This window comes from Mercenaria mercenaria, chromosome 6, assembly GCF_021730395.1.
Source record: "Mercenaria mercenaria strain notata chromosome 6, MADL_Memer_1, whole genome shotgun sequence".
Taxonomy (NCBI): Eukaryota; Metazoa; Mollusca; class Bivalvia; order Venerida; family Veneridae; genus Mercenaria; species Mercenaria mercenaria.
Window position 1 is genome coordinate 42,286,967 of NC_069366.1, and position 22,983 is coordinate 42,309,949.

At 37.8% G+C, this 22,983-nt stretch overlaps 1 protein-coding gene and 1 long non-coding RNA gene across 4 annotated transcripts in view; one reads left to right on the forward strand and one right to left on the reverse strand.

Annotated features, from left to right (window-relative positions):
- Positions 1-22,983, reverse strand: part of LOC123549145 (uncharacterized) — a 114,691-nt gene that overhangs the window by 49,296 nt on the left and 42,412 nt on the right. For all 3 annotated transcript variants that reach the window (XR_006686010.2, XM_053546629.1, XM_045336990.2), the window contains 3 exons: positions 6,016-6,112; positions 3,863-3,940; positions 2,157-2,248 (listed from right to left, as the gene is read on the reverse strand). Coding sequence is in view for 2 of the 3 variants with exons in the window: in XM_053546629.1 (XP_053402604.1) it covers positions 2,157-2,248; positions 3,863-3,940; positions 6,016-6,112 (267 nt within the window). In the remaining variant the exon portion in view is untranslated. The remainder of the gene's footprint in view (positions 1-2,156; positions 2,249-3,862; positions 3,941-6,015; positions 6,113-22,983) is intronic.
- Positions 1-22,983, forward strand: part of LOC128557949 (uncharacterized) — a 58,223-nt gene that overhangs the window by 7,823 nt on the left and 27,417 nt on the right. The window lies entirely within an intron of this gene.

The window sequence follows — 22,983 nt, forward strand, 5'->3', positions numbered from 1 at the left end:
TACAGAGATAAGGAGAAAAAAGAGAAAATGTAAAAAAAAAACTTTAACCGAGGTGGGGACATGGACACTGGAGTGAGTAGGATAGCTCTCCATATACTTTGTACAGTTAAGCTAAAAATCCATCAATGAATTTAAAAGTTATGGAGCAGAAACAATTTTTACTTGACCTTTAATAGTGGCCTTGACCTTTGACGTACAAGCGTAAGTCATGTACATGTATAATCTACATATTGCCCTCTTTTCACATAGAAAGTTTTATGAACCTAGCTTGAATACTTTTTGAGTTATGGCAGGATCCAGATTTGCAGATGGACGGACGGAGGGCATTCCTATAGCCCCCTCCTGTGTTCCACTGGTAAGGATCTAATAAGAAATAGTAGCTGTTCATGAATTCGTCACAGTATATTGTACTTAATCATGTGCTAAAATCATATGACTGATACTTGTACATACAGTCGACATTGTATTAAGAGACCACCCAAGGGTCTGCTAAGAAGTGGTCTCTTAACGGAATGGTCTCTTAATGAATTTCAGTCAAATGAAAAGGAAAGTTATTTTTAACTATTAATGCAACTGTATTTATTATGAACATACATGATTTCAAAATCTGTTTTAACATCGTGAACACTTGTCCAAGTCCACAAACCGTGAAAATTATGGCTACAGTGTTTGTCAGTTTGACTGATATTGCATTCAGTCACGTGCAAAATGTATTCGCTATTTACACAGATGAAGAAATGCCCGGTAGAATTTTGGTACCCGGTCACTTAATAGATACTTTTGTTGAATATTTTACCTGTCAGGACTACATTTTATGTGGTCGCTAGTCGTTTAATAAAAAGGTCGTTTAACGGAACAAATTTATATACTGAAAACGTTCGGGAGGGATTTTGACTGGTCGTTTAATACAAAAATCGCTTAATAGAGGTGGTCGCAAGTACGATGTCGACTGTAGTACATAGGTAATAGGTGTTAGCCTTGTCTAGATGTCTTCAGACTTATTTTCTACAGGAAAGATCTTTTCAAGTACAGCCTGTTTATTTAAAACAAGAGCTGTCTCCATAGGATGACACATGCCCCCGATGGCACTTTGAATGAATAGTTATGGCCGATGTTAGAGTTTAGGACATTTGACCTAGGGACCTGGGTGTTGCGCGCGACACATCGTCTTACTGTGGTACACATTCATGCCCAATAATTTTAAAATCCATGCATGAATGACAAAGATATGGACCGGACACGCCCATCAATGCACTATCATGAAATATGACCTTTAACGTCTAAGTGTGACCTTGACCTTTGAGCTACGGACCTGGGTCTTGCACGTGACATGTCGTCTTACTGTGGTACACATTCATGCCAAGTTATTTGAAAATCCATCCATGGATGACAAAGATATAGACCGGACACGAATGCACTATCATGAAAAATGACCTTTAACGTCTAAGTGTGACCTTGACCTTTGAGCTACGGACCTGGGTCTTGCGCGCGACACGTCGTCTTACTGTGGTTCACATTCATGCCAAGTTATTTAAAAATCCATCCATGGATGACAAAGATATGGACTGGATACGAATGCACTATCATGAAAAATGACCTTTAACATCTAAGTGTGACCTTGACCTTTGAGCTACGGACCTGGGTCTTGCGCGCAACATGTCGTCTTACTGTGGTACACATTCATGCCAAGTTATTTGAAAATCCATCCATCGATGACAAAGATATGGACCAGACACGAAAATTGCAGACAGACTGACAGACCGACAGACGGTTCAAAAACTATATGCCTCCCTTCGGGGGCATAAAATTCTTTAGCAAAAGCAAACAAATATATATAGTTTTAAACTTGGCTAATTATGATGTCTAATTTAATTCTGAAAGTCAACAGTTGGGTCCAAAGTCAACTGTCGGGCCACGAAGTGGAAAAGTGGGTCTTTGGCACCCAACTATTTTTTTTTTACTACTTCCCCCAATGGTCTAGTGGTGGGGGGGGGGGGGGGGGGGGGGGGGGGGGTTTACCCCTATGAAACAAGCCTTGTGTATTAGGACCCTATAAGTGGGTCTCTTTAATTACAACTGATTGGTGGGTCAAAATTTTATATACAAATTTAATAGGAACCCTTTAATTCACCAAATATGAGTATATATATAATTACCATGTTGTTTTCTTTTTGAGCAATCCTATCACCTGACCATCACTGTCTAGAAAATACAGCACCTTTCCCTCCGAGTCAAATCCTTTTCGAATCTAGTTAAATGCATCAGATTATATTTTATATATACTGGTAATTATGTATTGAAAATTGCCTATGAATAAATTAACACACCACATGCATTTCCTCCTAGGAACCTATTCATCCTAAATAGCTTAATTTCCAATGAAATTCTTAGCATATGTACTTGTGGAATTCCAACAATTCATTTTACTTTCAGCAACACACAAAATTAAAGAAATGTTATGATTCTATACTGACTATATTTAAAATTACTTTAAAATCATTTTGTAGAGAGATATAGAGGAAATTTTGACTGTTTCAGTGTAAGATCAAAATATCTTTTACCAAATGAACGCGAGATGCAATTTTTCAAAAGTGGCGCAGCCATGAGTGAAAATGTTTGGAACTAAATTTCAAATTAATAATTATTTTCAATGTTTGGAACTAAATTTCAAATTAATAACTATTTTCAAATCGCTATTCAGTATTAATGGTCAGTCTCAGTTGGAATTTAACGTTGAAGTCTTCGTAAAATTTATATTAAAATTTCAAACTCAAACTCAGCTGAGACCGAAAAATGTTTTGTGAACACGGAACCAGATGTTCAAAAGTGAAAGATATTTGGTCTTGCATTTAAAATTTGTTTTTGTTTTATGTTTTTCTATGGTTTAAACCAAATTTTGTATTAATGGTACTTTTTTGTTTCATTTTTTTTTTCAATGGTTTAAACATGTCAATCCAAATTTTGTATTAATGGTAGTTTTTACCCTGTGAAAATATGAAATATATTCGCTGCGAAATTATCAAATATATTTCACTGTAGTATTTCAATAATTCACTGAAAAAAACATGTAATAAAGAGACATACTTGTACATATAATACTCCACCATTTAAAAAATCCTTGTCTCACTATTTTGTAACATTGTCATTCTAAAGGCAAGAATATTTTAAGAGAGCACCGGAATTGTCCAATTTTCTTATTCTAGACTAATGTTATGTTAAACTAGAAATGTGTCACAGACACGGATGCCCCTGCAACATGAGAAAGGTCAGGCATGGTACTGCTCACAAACTAAAAGAAGGACCCTTGGCCCTATTTATTTACAAAAAAAGTATTGTAGGAAAACTTAGTAATCTGTATATGTAGTGAAAATTGGCTAAGTTCAACCATGGACTGTGACCTTGACCTTTGAGCTATTGAAATGGTTTTGCGCAAGACACATCGTCTATCCGTACTTATCATTTGTGTCAAATTATTCTGAAATCGGACCATGCATGTCAAAGTTATGGCCCGGACACGAAAACCACCCTTTCCCGAACACATAAACAAACAAATACACACACAAACAAACAGACACACACACGGACAGGGGTAACACTATATGCCCCCCGCCGCCCATTTTATGGCAGGGGCATTAAAACTAATTTTACAATAAAACAATCCAATTCATTGAAGTGACAGCCCTATCTAACTATATCATACAGCCACTGGTTTTATTCAATGACAAAACTTTTTTGGTTTTTGTACAAATAATTCCCACAATGACAAGCTTCTTTGAAAATATAGACAAAACCTATTGTCAAGAAATACAAGTGTTTCCAATTCATGTACAAACATACATTTGAAAAAAATAAACACATGTACCTGTTTCATAAATAGATCTAGTTCTGTCACCTGTACTTTCTCATAAGTGACCGGATCCAGTCCTAGACATTTGGCAATCTAAAAAAGTAGACAAAACATGAAAGGACAAAACCTTTTGACACATGCAAATCTTTTGCCTTGTCTATACTACTGATAATCTTTTAATTTTGGCACTCTACTAATTCATTTCTGTAATAGCAAAAATTAATGAGCTGACAAGCTAAAAATAGTGAATTTCAATCAGATACATAATTCTAAATTTCTGAAACTAAAAGATTCCAAAAGCATTTATATACAGATATTTACATTGTTTCTGTAGTCACAATGATAAACTTATATAACCTTTGCGTTTACAATTTCTGATGAACTCACACGGCTATATGGCTATAACGTCACAAGAAGATGGAATATTAAAGTCAAAATGCTCCACTGAGTATGATTTTTCAAATATGCATATTACCTCATGATACCAACTAAAAGTGTAACACGGTTGTAATTAAGTTTGATACTCAAACAGCTGCCATTTGTAGCAATTTTGTCATTTCACAGATTATTACTTCAAAGGGAGTGTCTAGGGATATGGATATGTACATCTAGAATCTGATTCTAGAGGTACAGATCCATTAGTTAGACATGCCTGTTAAATAGGGACTGTCTATGAGTATGGTCCTCTTTTTTTCTAGATATTGTGGGTTATTAACATCTTAAATTTTGTTGCAAATGAAATATCAAGTAATTTTAAATCAATATATTCACCTAAAACTTTAAATCTAATAGGTTTGCATGCACAAGTATTCACTTGATTATTTCTTCCAATAAGAGCTGTCCGTAAGACAGCACACTTGACTTTTCTCAGTACCCGACTCTGAATTAGAGCTTTGCCAGTAAAAGGGGCATAACTCTGTCAAAATTCAATCAGAGTTATGGAGATTGTTTCTCCTGGTGAAGACTTTGATAGTAAATAACTATTTTAAGTTTCAAGTCAACACCTTTGATAGTAACAGAAATATTTGACTTTATCAAAAACTTTAACCAATTGAGACGCTGAAGCCTATGCCAGGGCAAGTGCAACAGCTCTACTTTTTCTTGCCTATCTAGCAGGGATAGTATACATTTGTCCGAGCACGCGCCAGGGATAGATATTCCTGTCTTTCCCTAGGGAAAAACCTTGTCTAAAATAGCATGCACTCCAGTGACGTCACATAGTACTGGCACTATTATGACGTCATAAACAATAAAAATAATGCCAGGAGATACCCAAATCTATTCATCATCTCGATCTATTTTGAATGTGGTAGGCAAGAAAAATGATCCAACATGTCTGCCTTCGGAAGACAACTTTTTCCCAACCCTTGGGACAGCTTGGATAAAAAACCTCGCTAACTTTTTCATTCCACACTGTCCCTCAGGTAGGGAAAAACCTGTCTTACACAGGCAGGCATGTAAGATCCTCATATTCTTAGAAAAGTCAAGCTAAAAACTAAATAACCTGGAAACACCAAATAAATCGTGAGGAACCAAAAGGGCATAAATAGATTAGACAATAAAAAGTTAAATTAGGTTGTGATAAACCTTTCTTAAATAATATTTATATCCCAGTTGATCATATAAAAGTTTAGTCAACCACACCCTGTTGTTTGCTGTGTTGTTCTCCTATACTTTCTTTGTATTTATATTATGGTGACCATTAAGAGATACACAGGAAGATTTCACAAACAATTCCTTCTACTCAATTGTGTCAGTAGATTAATTATAAAACAAATTGTTCCATACCAAATAATTTTTTGTTAAATAGCCCCCATGTGCCTTTTCATTTCATAGTACGTTTTTATCAATTTATTTACTTTTTCCTGCTAAAGTTCAAATATAATTCATCAAGGGGTTTTGATACTTGTTAATCTTTTATGAAAGGAAATTAATCGGCATGGAACAGAATTATTTATCTGATGTTCCTCGGTTATTTTCGTTTCCAAAGAAAATGTAAATAACTGGATAAACACTGGTACCTGTGAACCATTTAGATTCTAGTTTTATGCGAATATTGATAAAATCTTATTTTCTATTTTATTTGAAAGAGAATTAAAGATATAAATAAGATGTATTTCAAACCTAACTGTAACTACTTAAACATGATTTATTTCTCAATTACTAACCTCTATACCGACATGTGGAGGTACTATATTTAAATGATGTAATTTTTCCGAAGCCTCCAATTCACATTTTGTCCAAGATATGAACTTAAGTGCTGGCCTGAAACAAGGAGCAAAATATATATTAGTGAACTTGTTTGTGTATTAATCTTTAATTGCAACATTTAATTCTTGCATTGGTAAATAATTAAAGACCTCAGTGAACTGTGGCTAAAGTGCTGTTACGTCAGAGAAAAATACCTCTGTGCACTGTGGTTAAAGTGCGGTTATGTCAAAGTGAAAAACCTCAGTGGACTGTGGTTGGAAAGCTGTTATGTCATAGTAAAATACCCCAGTGACTGTGGTTGAAGTGCTGTTATGTCAAAGTTAAATACCCCAGTGGACTGTGGTTGGAAAGCTGTTATGTCATAGTAAAATACCTCAGCGGACTGTGGTTAAAGTGCGGTTATGTCAAAGTGAAATACCTCAGTGGACTGTGGTTGGAAAGCTGTTATGTCATAGTAAAATACCTCTGTGCACTGTGGTTAAAGTGTGGTTATGTCAAAGTGAAATACCTCAGTGGACTGTGGTTGGAAAGCTGTTATGTCAAAGTAAAATACCTCAGTGGACTGTGGTTGGACTGCTGTTATGTCATAGTAAAATACCTCAGTGGACTGTGGTTGAAGTGCTGTTATGTCATACTGAAATACCTCAGTGGACTGTGGTTGAACTGCTGTTATGTCAAAGGGAAATACCTCAGTGGACTGTGGTTGAAGTGCTGTTATGTCAAAGTGAAATACCTCAGTGGACTCTGGTTGAAGTGCTGTTATGTCAAAGTGAAATACCTCAGTGGACTCTGGTTGAAGTGCTGTTATGTCAAAGTAAAATACCTCAGTGGACTGTGGTTGAAGTGCTGTTATGTCAAAGTGAAATACCTCAGTGGACTCTGGTTGAAGTGCTGTTATGTCAAAGTGAAATACCTCAGTGGACTCTGGTTGAAGTGCTGTTATGTCAAAGTGAAATACCCAACTGGACTGTGGTAGAACTGCTGTTATGTCAAAGTGAAATACCCCAGTGGACTGTGGTTGGACTGCTGTAATGTCAAAGTGAAATACCCCAGTGGACTGTGGTTGGACTGCTGTTATGTCAAAGTGAAATACCTCAGTGGACTGTGGTTGAAGTGCTGTTATGTCAAAGTAAAATACCTCAGTGGACTGTGGTTGAACTGCTGTTATGTCAAAGTAAAATACCTCAGTGGACTGTGGTTGAAGTGCTGTTATGTCAAAGTGAAATACCTCAGTGGACTTTGGTTGAAGTGCTGTTATGTCAAAGTAAAATACCCCAGTGGACTGTGGTTGAAGTGCTGTTATGTCAAAGTGAAATACCCCAGTGGACTGTGGTTGGAAAGCTGTTATGTCATAGTAAAATACCTCAGTGGACTGTGGTTAAAGTGCGGTTATGTCAAAGTGAAATACCTCAGTGGACTGTGGTTGGAAAGCTGTTATGTCATAGTAAAATACCTCTGTGCACTGTGGTTTAAACTGTGGGTTTTGTCAAAGTGAAATACCTCAGTGGACTGTGGGGTTTGGAAAGCTGTTATGTCAAAGTAAAATACCTCAGTGGACTGGGGGTTGGACTGCTGTTATGTCACAGTAAAATACCTCAGTGGACTGTGGTTGAAGTGCTGTTATGTCATACTGAAATACCTCAGTGGACTGTGGTTGAACTGCTGTTATGTCAAAGGGAAATACCTCAGTGGACTGTGGTTGAAGTGCTTGTTATGTCAAAGTGAAATACCTCAGTGGACTCTGGTTGAAGTGCTGTTATGTCAAAGTGAAATACCTCAGTGGACTCTGTTGAAGGTGCTGTTATGTCAAAGTGAAATACCTCAGTGGACTCTGGTTGAAGTGCTGTTATGTCAAAGTGAAATACCCCAAATGGACTGTGGTAGAACTGCTGTTATGTCAAAGTGAAATACCCCAGTGGACTGTGGTTGGACTGCTGTTATGTCAAAGTGAAATACCCCAGTGGACTGTGGTTGGACTGCTGTTATGTCAAAGTGAAATACCTCAGTGGACTGTGGTTGAAGTGCTGTTATGTCAAAGTAAAATACCTCAGTGGACTGTGGTTGAAGTGCTGTTATGTCAAAGTAAAATACCTCAGTGGAATGTGGTTGAAGTGCTGTTATGTCAAAGTGAAATACCTCAGTGGACTGTGGTTGAAGTGCTGTTATGTCAAAGTAAAATACCCCAGTGGACTGTGGTTGAAGTGCTGTTATGTCAAAGTGAAATACCCCAGTGGACTGTGGTTGGAAAGCTGTTATGTCATAGTAAAATACCTCTGTGCACTGTGGTTAAAGTGCGGTTATGTCAAAGTGAAATACCTCAGTGGACTGTGGTTGGAAAGCTGTTATGTCATAGTAAAATACCTCTGTGCACTGTGGTTAAAGTGCGGTTATGTCAAAGTGAAATACCTCAGTGGACTGTGGTTGGAAAGCTGTTGTGTCATAGTAAAATACCTCAGTGGACTGTGGTTGGACTGCTGTTATGTCATAGTAAAATACCTCAGTGGACTGTGGTTGAAGTGCTGTTATGTCATACTGAAATACCTCAGTGGACTGTGGTTGAACTGCTGTTATGTCAAAGGGAAATACCTCAGTGGACTGTGGTTGGACTGCTGTTATGTCAAAGTAAAATACCTCAGTGGACTGTGGTTGAAGTGCTGTTATGTCAAAGTGAAATACCTCAGTGGACTCTGGTTGAAGTGCTGTTATGTCAAAGTGAAATACCTCAGTGGACTCTGGTTGAAGTGCTGTTATGTCAAAGTGAAATACCCCACTGGACTGTGGTAAAACTGCTGTTATGTCAAAGTGAAATACCCCAGTGGACTGTGGTTGGACTGCTGTTATGTCAAAGTGAAATACCCCAGTGGACTGTGGTTGGACTGCTGTTATGTCAAAGTGAAATACCTCAGTGGACTGTGGTTGAAGTGCTGTTATGTCAAAGTAAAATACCTCAGTGAACTGTGGTTGAAGTGCTGTTATGTCAAAGTAAAATACCTCAGTGGAATGTGGTTGAAGTGCTGTTATGTCAAAGTGAAATACCTCAGTGGACTCTGGTTGAAGTGTTGTTATGTCAAAGTGAAATACCTCAGTGGACTCTGGTTGAAGTGCTGTTATGTCAAAGTAAAATACCCACTGGACTGTGGCAGAACTGCTGTTATGTCAAAGTGAAATACCCTATTAGACTGTGGTTGGACTGCTACTATGTCAAAGTGAAATACCTCAGTGGACTGTGGTTGAAGTGCTGTTATGTCAAAGTGAAAAACCTCAGTGGACTGTGGTTGAAGTGCTGTTATTTCATAGTGAAATACCTCAGTGGACTCTGGTTGAACTGCTGTTATGTCAAAGTGAAATACCTCAGTGGACTGTGGTTGAAGTGCTGCTATGTCATAGTGAAATACCTCAGTGGACTATGGTTGAAGTGCTGTTATGTCAAAGTAAAATACCTCAGTGGACTGTCCTTGAAGTGCTGTTATGTCAAAGTGAAATACCTCAGTGGAACGTGGTTGAAGTGCTGTTATTTCAAAGTGAAATACCTCAGTGGACTGTGGTTGAAGTGCTGTTATGTCAAAGTGAAATACCTCAGTGGACTCTGGTTGAAGTGCTGTTATGTTGAAGTGAAATACCTCAGTGGACTCTGGTTGAAGTGCTGTTATGTCAAAGTGAAATACCTCAGTGGACTGTGGTTGGACTGCTGTTATGTCAAAGTGAAATACCTCAGTGGACTGTGGTTGGACTGCTGTTATGTCAAAGTGAAATACCTCAGTGGACTGTGGTTGAAGTGCTGTTATGTCATAGTGAAATACCTCAGTGGACTGTGGTTGAAGTGCTGTTATGTCATAGTGAAATACCTCAGTGGACTCTGGTTGAACTGCTGTTATGTCAAAGTGAAATACCTCAGTGGACTGTGGTTGAAGTGCTGTTATATCATAGAGAAATACCTCAGTGGACTGTGGTTAAAGTGCTGTTATGTTGAAGTGAATTACCTCAGTGGACTGTGGTTGAAGTGCTATTATGTCATAGTGAAATACCTCAGTGGACTGTGGTTGAAGTGCTGTTATGTCATAGTGAAATACCTCAGTGGACTGCGGTTGAACTGCTGTTATGTCATAGTAAAATACCTCAGTGGACTGCGGTTGAACTGCTGTTATTTCATAGTGAAATACCTCAGTGGACTGTGGTTGAAGTGCTGTTATTTCATAGTGAAATACCTCAGTGGACTGTGGTTGAAGTGCTGCTATGTCATAGTGAAATACCCCAGTGGACTGTCATTGAACTGCTGTTTTGTCAAAGTAAAATACCTCGGTGGACTGTGGTTGAAGTGCTGTTATGTCAAAGTGAAATTCCCCAGTGGACTGTGGTTGAAGTGCTGTTATGTCAAAGTGAAATACCTCAGTGGACTATGGTTGAAGTGCTGTTATGTCAAAGTGAAATACCCCAGTGGACTGTGGTTGAACTGCTGTTATGTCATATTGAAATACCTCAGTGGACTGTGCATGAACTGCTGTTATGTCATAGTGAAAACCTCAGTGGACTGCGGTTGGAAAGATGTTATGTCAAAGTGAAATACCTCAGTGGACTGTGGTTGAAGTGCTGTTATGTCATAGTAAAATACCTCAGTGGACTGTGATTGAACTGCTGTTATGTCAAAGTGAAATACCCCAGCGGACTGTGGTTGAACTGCTGTTATGTCAAAGTGAAATATTTCAGTGGACTATGGCAGACTGCTGTTATGTCAAAGTGAAATACCTCAGTGGGCTGTGATTGGACAGCTGTTATGTCATAGTGAAATACCTCAGTGGACTGTGGTTGGACTGCTGTTATGTCAAAGTGAAATACCCAAGTGGACCGTGGTTGGACTGCTGTTATGTCAAAGTGAAATACCTCAGTGGACTGTGGTTGAACTGCTGTTATGTCAAAGTGAAATACCTCAGTGGACTGTGGTTGGACTGCTGTTATGTCATAGTGAAATACCCCAGAGGACTGTGGTTGAACTGCTGTTTTGTCAAAGTAAAATACTTCAGTGGACTGTTGTTAAGTGCTGTTATGTCACAGTGAATTATCCCAGTGGACTATGGTTGAAGTGCTGTTATGCCAAAGTGAAATACCTCAGTGGACTGTGGTTGAAGTGCTGTTATGCCAAAGTGAAATACCTCAGTGGACTGTGGTTGAAGTGCTGTTATGTCAAAGTAAAATACCTCAGTGGACTGTGGTTGAAGTGCTGTTATGTCAAAGTAAAATACCTCAGTGGACTGTGGTTGAAGTGCTGTTATGTCAAAGTAAAATACCTCAGTGGACTGTGGTTGAAGTGCTGTTATGTCAAAGTGAAATACCTCAGTGGACTGTGGTTGAAGTGCTGTTATGTCAAAGTGAAATACCTCAGTGGACTGTGGTTGAAGTGCTGTTATGTCAAAGTGAAATACCTCAATGGACTGTGGTTGAAGTGCTGTTATGTCAAAGTAAAATACCTCAGTGGACTGTGGTTGGAGTGCTGTTATGTCAAAGTAAAATACCTCAGTGGACTCTGGTTGAAGTGCTGTTATGTCAAAGTGAAATACCCCAGTGGACTGTGGTTGGACTGCTGTTATGTCATAGTGAAATACCCCAGTGGACTGTGGTTGAACTGTGGTTTTGTCAAAGTAAAATACCTCAGCAGACAGTGGTTGAAGTGCTGTTATGTCAAAGTGAAATACCTCAGTGGACTGTGGTTGGACTGCTATGTCAAAGTGAAATACCTCAGTGGACTGTGGTTGGACTACTATGTCAAAGTGAAATACCTCAGTGGACTGTGGTTGGACTGCTGTCATGTCAAAGTGAAATACCTCAGTGAACTGTGGTTGGATTGCATTATGTCATAGTGAACTAGAAGATACCATAGAAGATATGTCTCCCCAAATGTATAGTCATCTATGCAAGAAGTCAATAGGGGACAAGAGCGAAAGTCAAAGAGACACTGATGGCTGGCTGCAATAGGGATCACCTACTAGGCATGTCCAATCATCCCAATAAGGTTGAACATTCTGGGCCTAGGGGTTCTCAAGTTATGAATTAGATACAGTTTTCCATAATTGGGCTCCTGTGACCTTGACCTTTGATCAAGTGAACCCAAAATCATTTGGGGTCATCTATTCTGCATGTCCAATTATCCTATTAAGTTTCAACATTCTGGGTAAAGTGGTTCTCAAGTTATCAATTGGAAAGAGTTTTCCATGTTCAGCCCCATGTGACCTTGACCTTTGATGGAGTGACCCCCAAAAACAATAGGGGTCACCTACTCTGTAATTCCTATCTCCCTATGAAGTTAGAAGGTTCTAGGTCAAATGGTTCTCAAGTTATAAACCGGAAATGGATTTCCGTTTTCTATCTGCTGCAACCTTGACCTTTATTAGTGACCCCAAAATCAATAGGGGTCATCTACTCTGCATGTCAAATCACCCTATGAAGTTTCAACATTCTGGGTCAAGTGGTTCTCAAGTTACTGACGGGAAATGGTTTTCCTTGTTCAGGCCCCTGTGACCTTGACCTTTAATAGAGTGAACCCAAAATCAATTATAGGGGTCATCTACTTTGCATGACCAATCATCGTATGAAGTTTCAACATTCCAGGTTAAGTAGTTCTCAAGTTATTGATTGGAAATGGTTTTCCATGTTCAGGCCCCTGTGACCCTGACCTTTGATGGAGTGACCCCAAAAGCAATAGGGGTCATCTACTCCATAAGCCCTGCCACCCTATGAAGTTTGAAGATTCTAGGTCAAATGGTTCTCCAGTTATTGATCGGAAATGAAGTGTGATGTATGGAAGGACGGACGGACGGACAGGGCAAAAACAATACCTTAGTGGACTGTGGTGGAACTGCTGACAAGTCAAAATGGAATACATTAATGGACTGTTGTTGAAGTGCTGTTATGTCAAAGTGGATTACCTCAGTGGACTGTGGTTGAACTGCTGTTTTCTCAAAGGGGTCATTTAGTAGACTACTCTGCATGTCCAATCATCCTATGAAGTTTCAACATTCTAAGTCAAGTGGTTTTCAATTTATTGATCGTAAACGGTTTTCCTTGTTCAAGCCACTGTGTCCTTTGACTATGAGACCCCCAAAACAATAGGAGTCATCTACTCCATAAGCCCCATCATCCTACGAAGTTTGAAGATTTTAGGTCAAATGGTTCTTCAGTTATTGATCGGAAATGAAGTATGATGGAAGGACAAAGCAAAAACAATGTCTCACCGAAGCATGGGGACCAGGTATTGTCTTTACTTGACCCCCTGTGTCGGCATTGGTTAAATTTTTGTTTAGGTCCACCTTTTCTCAAAAACTATAAGAGCTACAGCTTTGAAACTTTGCACACTTGTTTATCATCATTAGATGACTAAGTAGGCCAAGAATCACAACTCAACTTCTGTCAAAATTATGGCCTTTTTTGTACTTAGAAAATTTTAGTTTCTTGGTTAAATATTTTGTTTAGGTCCGCCTTTTTTCAAAACCTATATGAGCTACAGCTTTGAAACTTTGCACACTTGTTTATCATCATTAGTTGACTATGTAGGCCAATAACCATAACTCTACACAACATTTTGTCAGAATTATGGCCCTTTTTATACTTTGAAAATCTGAATTATAACTCTTCTTACATATTGTCCAGACTTGCAGACGAGAGATGGCACCTGCAGGCGGAGCTCTTGTTTTGCTGTATGAAAACATACTGGTATGATGAAGAAATATCTTAAAAGGACTCGAAATGTGTTTATTTTGCTCTGGTTGTTATTCTGGAAATACAAGTACTGGTAGGGTATAGTATAAAATGTGACTGGCACAGTAGCACTATAGCTATACATTTGAACAAAAGCAAGTAATTTACGGTATTTATGAATAACTGTATAATAAATGTATGCAATATGACAGGTCAAGATACCAGTATTTATTCTGGTAAATGTATACATATCACAGGTGTACTGTTATACATTTTTCTCTTACTGACTGTTGATACATTAGCACAAATAATATCCCTGCAGAAATGACAACTCATATGGTATTTTCTCTTGTTTATATCAACAGAAAAAGGACTTGGATACTGTTTTATTTCATATTACTCGAAATAAAATAAGAACATGTACCATTCTATGTCTTTTATTTTCCTCATTGTTATACTGTTAAATATTTTAAGATCATATAACACATTATGACGAACAAATGACTTGAAGTTCTTGATTTCTAAATTAATATATTCTACATCTGCTAAGGTAAATGCATCAACAGATCTGAGAAAACATTGAAAAGTTAAGTTGGCATGTTTTTGGCCGCTCTATCTTCAAGCGAGAGGAGACCAGGCGCAAGCATGAGACAACACGCGATGCGATGACCCCTAAAAACCGCAGACGGCACCCAGCACACGGACCACACCCGAATGTATGACAGTAGACCTCAGCTAACCACGGCTCCGCACCAAAACGATGCCACGAAGCAAGTCAAGGGCTACCGCCAAACACTCAGTGCTAGAAAGCTGTTTAATATATGTCTGTGCTAAAAACAAGAACGACAATATTGGCATTATTGTCCACGAAAACGGCACGCGTTAAATATTTATGAGACAGCCCAATGCTTCAGCCAGTAAAACTAAAAAACGGACTTACTGGGCCTACCACACAAAACACCAACTGATGCACTCCAGACACTTCACCTTGCAAGACGCAACGCAACATACCAACTTTATAGTGAAGCATTACAGACAACGGACAGACAACGGAATGCACCAGTACCATTGTGATGCATTACAGACACTTCATATCGCAAGAAACAACGCAACATAGGCATCACCAACACTACAGTGAAGCACTACGGACAACGGAATGCAACCTGAGCTCACCAGTACCATAGTGATGCATTACAGACACTTCTTTTCGCAAAACAATCTAGGCATCGCCAGTGATGCACCACAGACGAAGTGTTTTCACTTAGCAAAAACGCAACACAACATATGCTTCACTAATACTGTAGTTATTCACTACAGAAGCTTCACTACGCAAAAGGCAAAGCAACCTAGGCATCACCAGAGCCTATAGTGGTACACTTCAACCACTTTACAAGCAAGCAACGCAACGCAATGCAATCTAGGATTCGCCAGTACTATAAGGACGAAATCCTAGTGACCCGAAGCAACTTCAGGTCAAACAACCTTAAATAGCAAAGTGCATCTTTTGCAATGAACAACCTTTGGTGTACTGTTTAAGACAACAATGTCTTTGTGATAGGCCCCGATAAAGGCATACATAGTTTCACAAAGCTGAGCGGACCATGTCCATAACTGAAAGACGACAACGCTAATTACACTGAACTGTTCCGAATAAAATTCACCACACCAAACGCATAGATATATCTCTAGTTCAGCGTCTACCGTATAAATCGCCACAAAACAATGAAAAAACACCCAACCGGTTATTGTTTAGCAATCTAATTAACTCGGTATCTCGCCTGATCCCCTATTCAGCATTATTTGAGCGACAATCCTAACATTTAAGGTATACACTGTAATTACAGATTCATAAAAGTTACTTAACAGAAATAACTGTCAGTGAGCCTTATCATATATAAATAAGCTAAGATATAAATGAAAATAACTAAGCTAATGTAATACACAAGTTCATGTAATTTCTTTTCCTATATATTCTTTTTAAAGAGAATATCTTAAACATTAATTCAATTTCCGATATCCTAAAAAAGCACACAGTTCCAGTTAAAACATTCCAACGAATGCTGTTATTTATGAACACAATACACCTGAATTCCATAAATCGGGAACGATCCAAAAGTTCATTTCCAGGAAGTATCTACGGTACTTTGAAGTTCCTTCGACTTGGCTTCTATAACAGAACATTCATTCGTAACTTCTTTGAGTATGATTATAATTGGGATATCGGAGACTTCACAGTGTTGCACTACCAGCTCACTGACAGCTTCAGTAAATGCCATATAAGAAATCTGTACCCTGAAAGTATAATACAAAAAGCAGCAAATCTGATACAAATTTCTCCTGAATGTCAGGTCTTTAACCAAAAACTAAGGTAACCATAAAAATTACTACATTAGCAACTATAGGGGTGTGGCGGGAGGGTAAGTTTATCTTTACCGAACGACGTGTAGAAGAACAGTGAGAAATCTGTCAGTCAGTTTATAATAACGGTCTATTCGCCCTTTCAGATGCAATGTGAGAAATCTGCACGGGCTTTTTGCTTTTATATTGAACAACTGGCTGTGTTCTCGGCTCGCTGAACATGCACATCAGTACTGTATTGATAAAACAAGAACCACTTCAACTGAATGATAAAGGCCGATTAATCCCGATTCCTTAGCAACTAACAAACTTATTTCTCAAGAAATAAATGAAATTATTTTAAGGAAATAATTTATATTATTTCATATTACTCGAAATAAAATAAGAACATGTACCATTCTATGTCTTTTATTTTCCTCATTGTTATACTGTTAAATATTTTAAGATCATATAACACATTATGACGAACAAATGACTTGAAGTTCTTGATTTCTAAATTAATATATTCTACATCTGCTAAGGTAAATGCATCAACAGATCTGAGAAAACATTGAAAAGTTAAGTTGGCATGTTTTTGGCCGCTCTATCTTCAAGCGAGAGGAGACCAGGCGCAAGCATGAGACAACACGCGATGCGATGACCCCTAAAAACCGCAGACGGCACCCAGCACACGGACCACACCCGAATGTATGACAGTAGACCTCAGCTAACCACGGCTCCGCACCAAAACGATGCCACGAAGCAAGTCAAGGGCTACCGCCAAACACTCAGTGCTAGAAAGCTGTTTAATAAGCACCAGGCGTCCCGTCTCCTCTCGATTTATTGATTTTTTCCGCCACAATAAATTTTGCAAAAATTTATCCCCCAAAAATCAACACAAAGAAAAATTCGACATTTACAAGTTTCTATTAAGCATCTCTGTAGCCGAGACAAATCTCAAGCAAAATGCAATGAATCCGCGCGAAAGAAATTATAGCGTATGCATAAAATATAGGTAAACATTCAATCCACACGGCCAGCCGATCACTCGAGTCGAAAATATCACGCGGTGCTACCGAAAAATACTGTAATATTTCTAACACGAATGGGCAGTTCATCCGTCTGCCAAACCTAATAGAAGCCTTAATTAAGGGACAATTTTGATTAGTCTGTAACCCTGCCTGAACGGAAACTGACGGAACAGTACGTACAGGACAAACTTAGTGTATTGATGCACTTATCTCCAATAGCATAAATCTAGAACCCCATTTTACCGGAAAAAGGTTGCTGTGGCATAACAAAATATAATGTGATTTGGTTTAACCGTAAAATTCTTGGGCAAAATAGGCCTTAACAAAGTAATTCGATGTTCGGCTATTTGTGACGTTAAAACTTTGAAGGGGATAGTCATGAAAAGTTTGTTTTATCTCTTGCACATTTTGCGTGAAAACACGGTAAACGTCAATCGTGTAAAGTACATACATAGTTTCAAATCACCAGTAAATTCGTAATTTTAGATATTACTTAATATTCTTACCTAAATCAATCAACTTTTGACACATACAAGTTTAAGTTGAGTTCATGTCCAAATCGTGAAATAATTTGCATAATTTAAACCTCTAGCATGTAAAGCGTCGGTAGCAATGAACATTTTTTTTTTTTTTTTTTTTTTTGGAAATTGCTTAAACTATTTCAAAAGGTCTTTCGAATGTTTGACTCGGGTGGGGATATTGCCCATAAGAAAAAAAGGATCTTAATATTTCCTAGAATCGTGTTAAATTAGTTGAACTATGGCAAACTAGACTGGTTTCTTTTGTATTTTCAACAAAATAAGATGCTCTTTCTGATTTGTCTTAGAATTTATTAAACGTATAACCAAATACTGTCCGTAAAAGTCAGGTCAGCCTGTTCCCTAAATACCGGACCCGGCCGACGCTTGAAGCCACCAATACACTTAATCTGAATAAGCGGCCTGCCAAAGTAGGCCGATGTGAAAACAACTGTAAACAAACTTTATTTGTAGTTATAATAAATCTGTAATAAAATAGGTATATATCTACCGCCGCAAAAGTGGATTTGATTCTGTATGACAACCCTGTAATAGATTACTTATTAATAACAACGAAAAAACACACTCATATACTAGTGAAAATAATGCAAATGATAAATCGGCAACGTTAAACTATGATAAAGTGTGTTGAGAACTCTTACACTAAACCATACGTCATGAATAAAGTGACGTATTCACTAAGTACAGGCTATACTTTTACCGGTTATAATTGACGGAATATTTCAAATGCTTTTAAAAGCAGTGCTACACATTATCAGAGAATCGGTAGAGATTTCCGACCAGTTCTAAACAAAAAAACTATAAAAATAAAATGTGTACTTTATACGTCTTTGTTCTAAATAAAGAATGTCTTAAATTTTTCAATCCGAAGGCGAAGCAGGGCATCTCAAATGCCATTAAAACGACCAGGCACGTGATTGGTTTTGAATAAAATATTTAAATGAAGGCACCAGACATATATCGCCACTGAATTTGATTTCTTCATTCGACAGGCCGGTACCCTAGATAAATGGGGAATGATATAATAGTTCTAGAACAATTCTATCGGAAGTTATGCCGTATTTATGACACGTGTCCGGCAACTTTGCGTGACACCAATGACCTTTATTCAAAACATTCACCCTAAACATTTACCGAAAAAAAAAAACAAAAAAAAACAACTGTTCGCCCTGTTTGGGAATCCAAAAATAGTCCTAAAAAACGGGTATACAGATTGTAATATCGCAAGAATCTTAGTAACATTGTTAAATTTAAACAAATCTCAACCCTTATGTTGTAATAGGCTTGCTAAGCCAACAGAATGAGTCAGATGAAGCAGAGACGAAACAGTCTACACACATATGTAGTCCTAAAGAAAAAATTATTCTGTGAAACAATCGATGGGGTTTTTTTCTGTTTTTTTTTTTGGCTTTTAAATAAACAGACTTCCTATATTTTTTTAATTTACTTTCTGAAGTGTAGTGGTCAGAATTCGGACCACCATCTTTAGGCCTACAAATCAAGCTCTGAACCCCAAAATCATTAGTGCCTACGTTTTTTCGTCTGCCAGCTGCTATCAAATTCTTAAATACATTTAAAGCCGCCCGTATAACGAGTTTGTGTCGTAAAACCACCACCAATAAAATCGTCTAGATAGTTCTGTTGTTTGCCCGGATTCATGTATGATTTCAACACAGAATTCTTAAATGGCCACCACGACCTGACCTAGTAACCTTCTTTTTTTTTTTTTTTTTTTTTTTTTTTAACCAAGAAAACTTCATGAAAATCATTCTTAAATTACAGGTAATATACAGCTATGATGGATAATTAAGGCCTTTCCTAAAATAAATGAGTTTATAGCTTCATCTGCAAACTTATTCAATCAATCTCTTATCATCATAGTTTTAAGAACATAGCATAGAATGACTACTTTACACTGAAGAAACCAAATGTGTTCGAAATCAAGTTTAACTTAATACACTAATTTCTGTACATATTGTTACATTAATTAAATAAAGTGTTAAGACATTAAACACCTTGCCTTGGCCTAATCTATGTCACCGTCAACTTGTTACTAAATACTTGTATATTTCAATCTTTTCATGCAAATCATGTAAAATTACCGTCATGGAAATACAAAAGAATACAGGTATTTTGTGGCGCATCTTTAAATCCTAGTAAATTTCGCAATGTTATCGATTCCCCAAAAGGAAGTGCTGTATCAAAATAAAACGTTCTGTGTCAGTCCAGTGTCTGTGTTAGCAGAGAAGACTATTAAACGTACTAAACGGTATGCGTTTGCGTTTTTTTTTGTTTTTTTTTTTTTTTTTATGTCAAGTCACTTGACCTAGATCTTGACTTATTTTAGAAATTTGACAGCTGTTATTCTGGGTCGATATAGCCTACTTTGACCGGCGAATTTGCTAAGTTAACTATATCGATATTTTTTTATTTTTTTTTTTTAAAGAGCTTAGATTGATTTAAGTATTGGAGCTCTTGGGACGAAATTTCATTTGATCTCCGGGCGCGACCCAAATCTTGACCCGTAAAAGGTCTCTGAAATGCTCTACTTGCAAATTATCCCGGGATTTGAGTTTTGATACTTTACTGAAAGGTTATACTGACTACAGGACACTCCCGAATGTGGAGCGAAGTATGTGCTACATATGAGAAATTTGAATATTAACGAAGTAATTGCACGTGCAGTGACGTGTACTCGCCCGAACCGTTTCCGCCGCGTCGTAACCTGCATACATCGCCGCCACAAGTCTATTATGTTTTAGGACCAGGATGCGGGCGATATTGTCCGACGCAACCGAAACTGCCCACCGTGCACACGCCATGCTAAAACTTGTACATGTAACAAAGCATTTTCTGAACTTAGATATATCGACGCATAAATAATGAACGCTTTAGACCACTGCATATAGAATTAATCTTGCCTGGGTGTTTATAATCTGACTGTCGGTAGACAATTTAAAATGTCTTTCTTACTAAAAACGTTTTGATAACTAAAATGCCCCCTTTGACCAATAACGCCAGATTGATATATTCATCTCTGAAAATCTGCTCAAGGGAGAAATGCAGATGTGCCGCCAATAAGACACTGGTAAGGCTTACTGAAGGTATGATTTGATTTGCGCATCTTGCCACAGACTGTAACCTTTTGTTCAATATTAGACCTGCTGGCCATACAGACGAGCTACTATAAATGACCTATACACTTACATCGCCACACTCTCCTTGAATTTTTACCTCTAACAATGACATAGTCTTGTGAAATACCCGAACCATGTAAAATACTTATAAATCAATAATATTATTATTACACCCACCAGCATCATCTTGCAACTGTCTGTTTCTTCCTTTTCAATAACGTTTGCACCATTACTGATCCCTCGTGCTCCCAAGGTCATGTGGAGGTATCTGATTTCGCACCTCTTCCCAGCCGGCCTTTTGTTTCTCTCCCCTCGTCCTATGGTGATATTCCTGTTGTTTACGATTTTGTTCATCTTACTGACGAAAAGCTCTTGCCTGTGACCTTCGTACTTCCTTTCCCAGCCTTGCCGTTTAGGTCTAACACGTTCATGCGGCATCTCAATTTTAAGATTACATGTACTTCAAGTTTATCTTTACCGAACGACGTGTAGAAGAACAGTGAGAAATCTGTCAGTCAGTTTATAATAACGGTCTATTCGCCCTTTCAGATGCAATGTGAGAAATCTGCACGGGCTTTTTGCTTTTATATTGAACAACTGGCTGTGTTCTCGGCTCGCTGAACATGCACATCAGTACTGTATTGATAAAACAAGAACCACTTCAACTGAATGATAAAGGCCGATTAATCCCGATTCCTTAGCAACTAACAAACTTATTTCTCAAGAAATAAATGAAATTATTTTAAGGAAATAATTTATATTATTAGTGACTCCGAAACCTTTATTGTTGGACATGTCAAAATTATATCATCCTACCTGGAAAGGAACAATAAAACCTGATAATTATTGTAATAATGCAATTAAATTGATAACAAGAGGGCCAAGATGGCCCTAGGTCGCTCACCTAAGAAACACTCCATAACAGTGTAAAACATGTTTGACCTAGTGATTTCATGGAAACAAATATTCTGACCAATTTTCATTAAGACTGGACCAAAAAATTGGTCTCTTGCGATAAAACAAGCATTTTCTTAGATATGACTTAGTTTTTGACCCTAGATGACCCATGTTCAAACTCGACCTAGATTTTATCAAGGCAATCATTCTGACCAAAATTCATGAAGATCAACTGAAAAATACAGCCTCTATCACATACAGAAGTTTTTTCTTTGATTTGACCAAATGACCTAGTTTTTGACCTCAGATGACCCGTATTCAAATTCGACCTAGATTTCATTAAGGCAATCAACCTGACCAAATTTCATAAAAATCAATTGAAAAAAACAGTCTCTATCGCATACACAAGATTTTTCTTTAATTTGACCTAGTGACCTAGTTTTTGACCTCAGATAACCCATATTCAAAATCGACCTAGATTTCATCAAGGCAATCACTCTGACCAAATTTCATTCATGAAGATCAATTGAAAAATACATCCTCTACTGCATACACAATGTTTTTCTTCGATTTGACCTAGTGACCTAGTTTTTGAACCCAGATGACCCATTTTCGAACTCGGCCTAGATTTTATCAAGGTAATCATTCTGGCTAAATTTCATGAAGATCAGATGAAAAATACAGCCTCTACTGCATACACAAGGTTTTTCTTTGATTTGACCTAGTGACCTAGTTTTTGACCCGAGATGACCCATTTTCGAACTTGGTCTAAATTTCATCAAGGTAATCATTCTGACCAAAATTCATGAAGATCAATTGAAAAATACAGCCTCTATCGCATACACAAGGTTTTTACGTGATATGACCTAGTGACCTAGTTTTTGACCCCAGATGACCCATTTTCGAACTCGGCCTAGATTTCATCAAGGTAATCATTCTGACCAAAATTCATGAAGATCAATTGAAAAATACCGCCTCTATCGCATACACAAGGTTTTTCTTTGATTTGACCTAGTGACCTAGTTTTTGACCCGAGATGACCCATTTTCGAACTCGGCCTAGATTTCATCAAGGTTATCATTCTGGCCAATATTCATGAAGAAGAATTGAAAAATACAGCCTCTATCGCATACACAAGGTTTTTCTTTGATTTGACCTAGTGACCTAGTTTTTAACCCGAGATGACCCATTTTCGAACTCGGCCTAGATTTCATCAAGGTTATCATTCTGACCAATATTCATGAAGATTAATTGAAAAATACCGCCTCTATCGCATACACAAGGTTTTTCTTTGATTT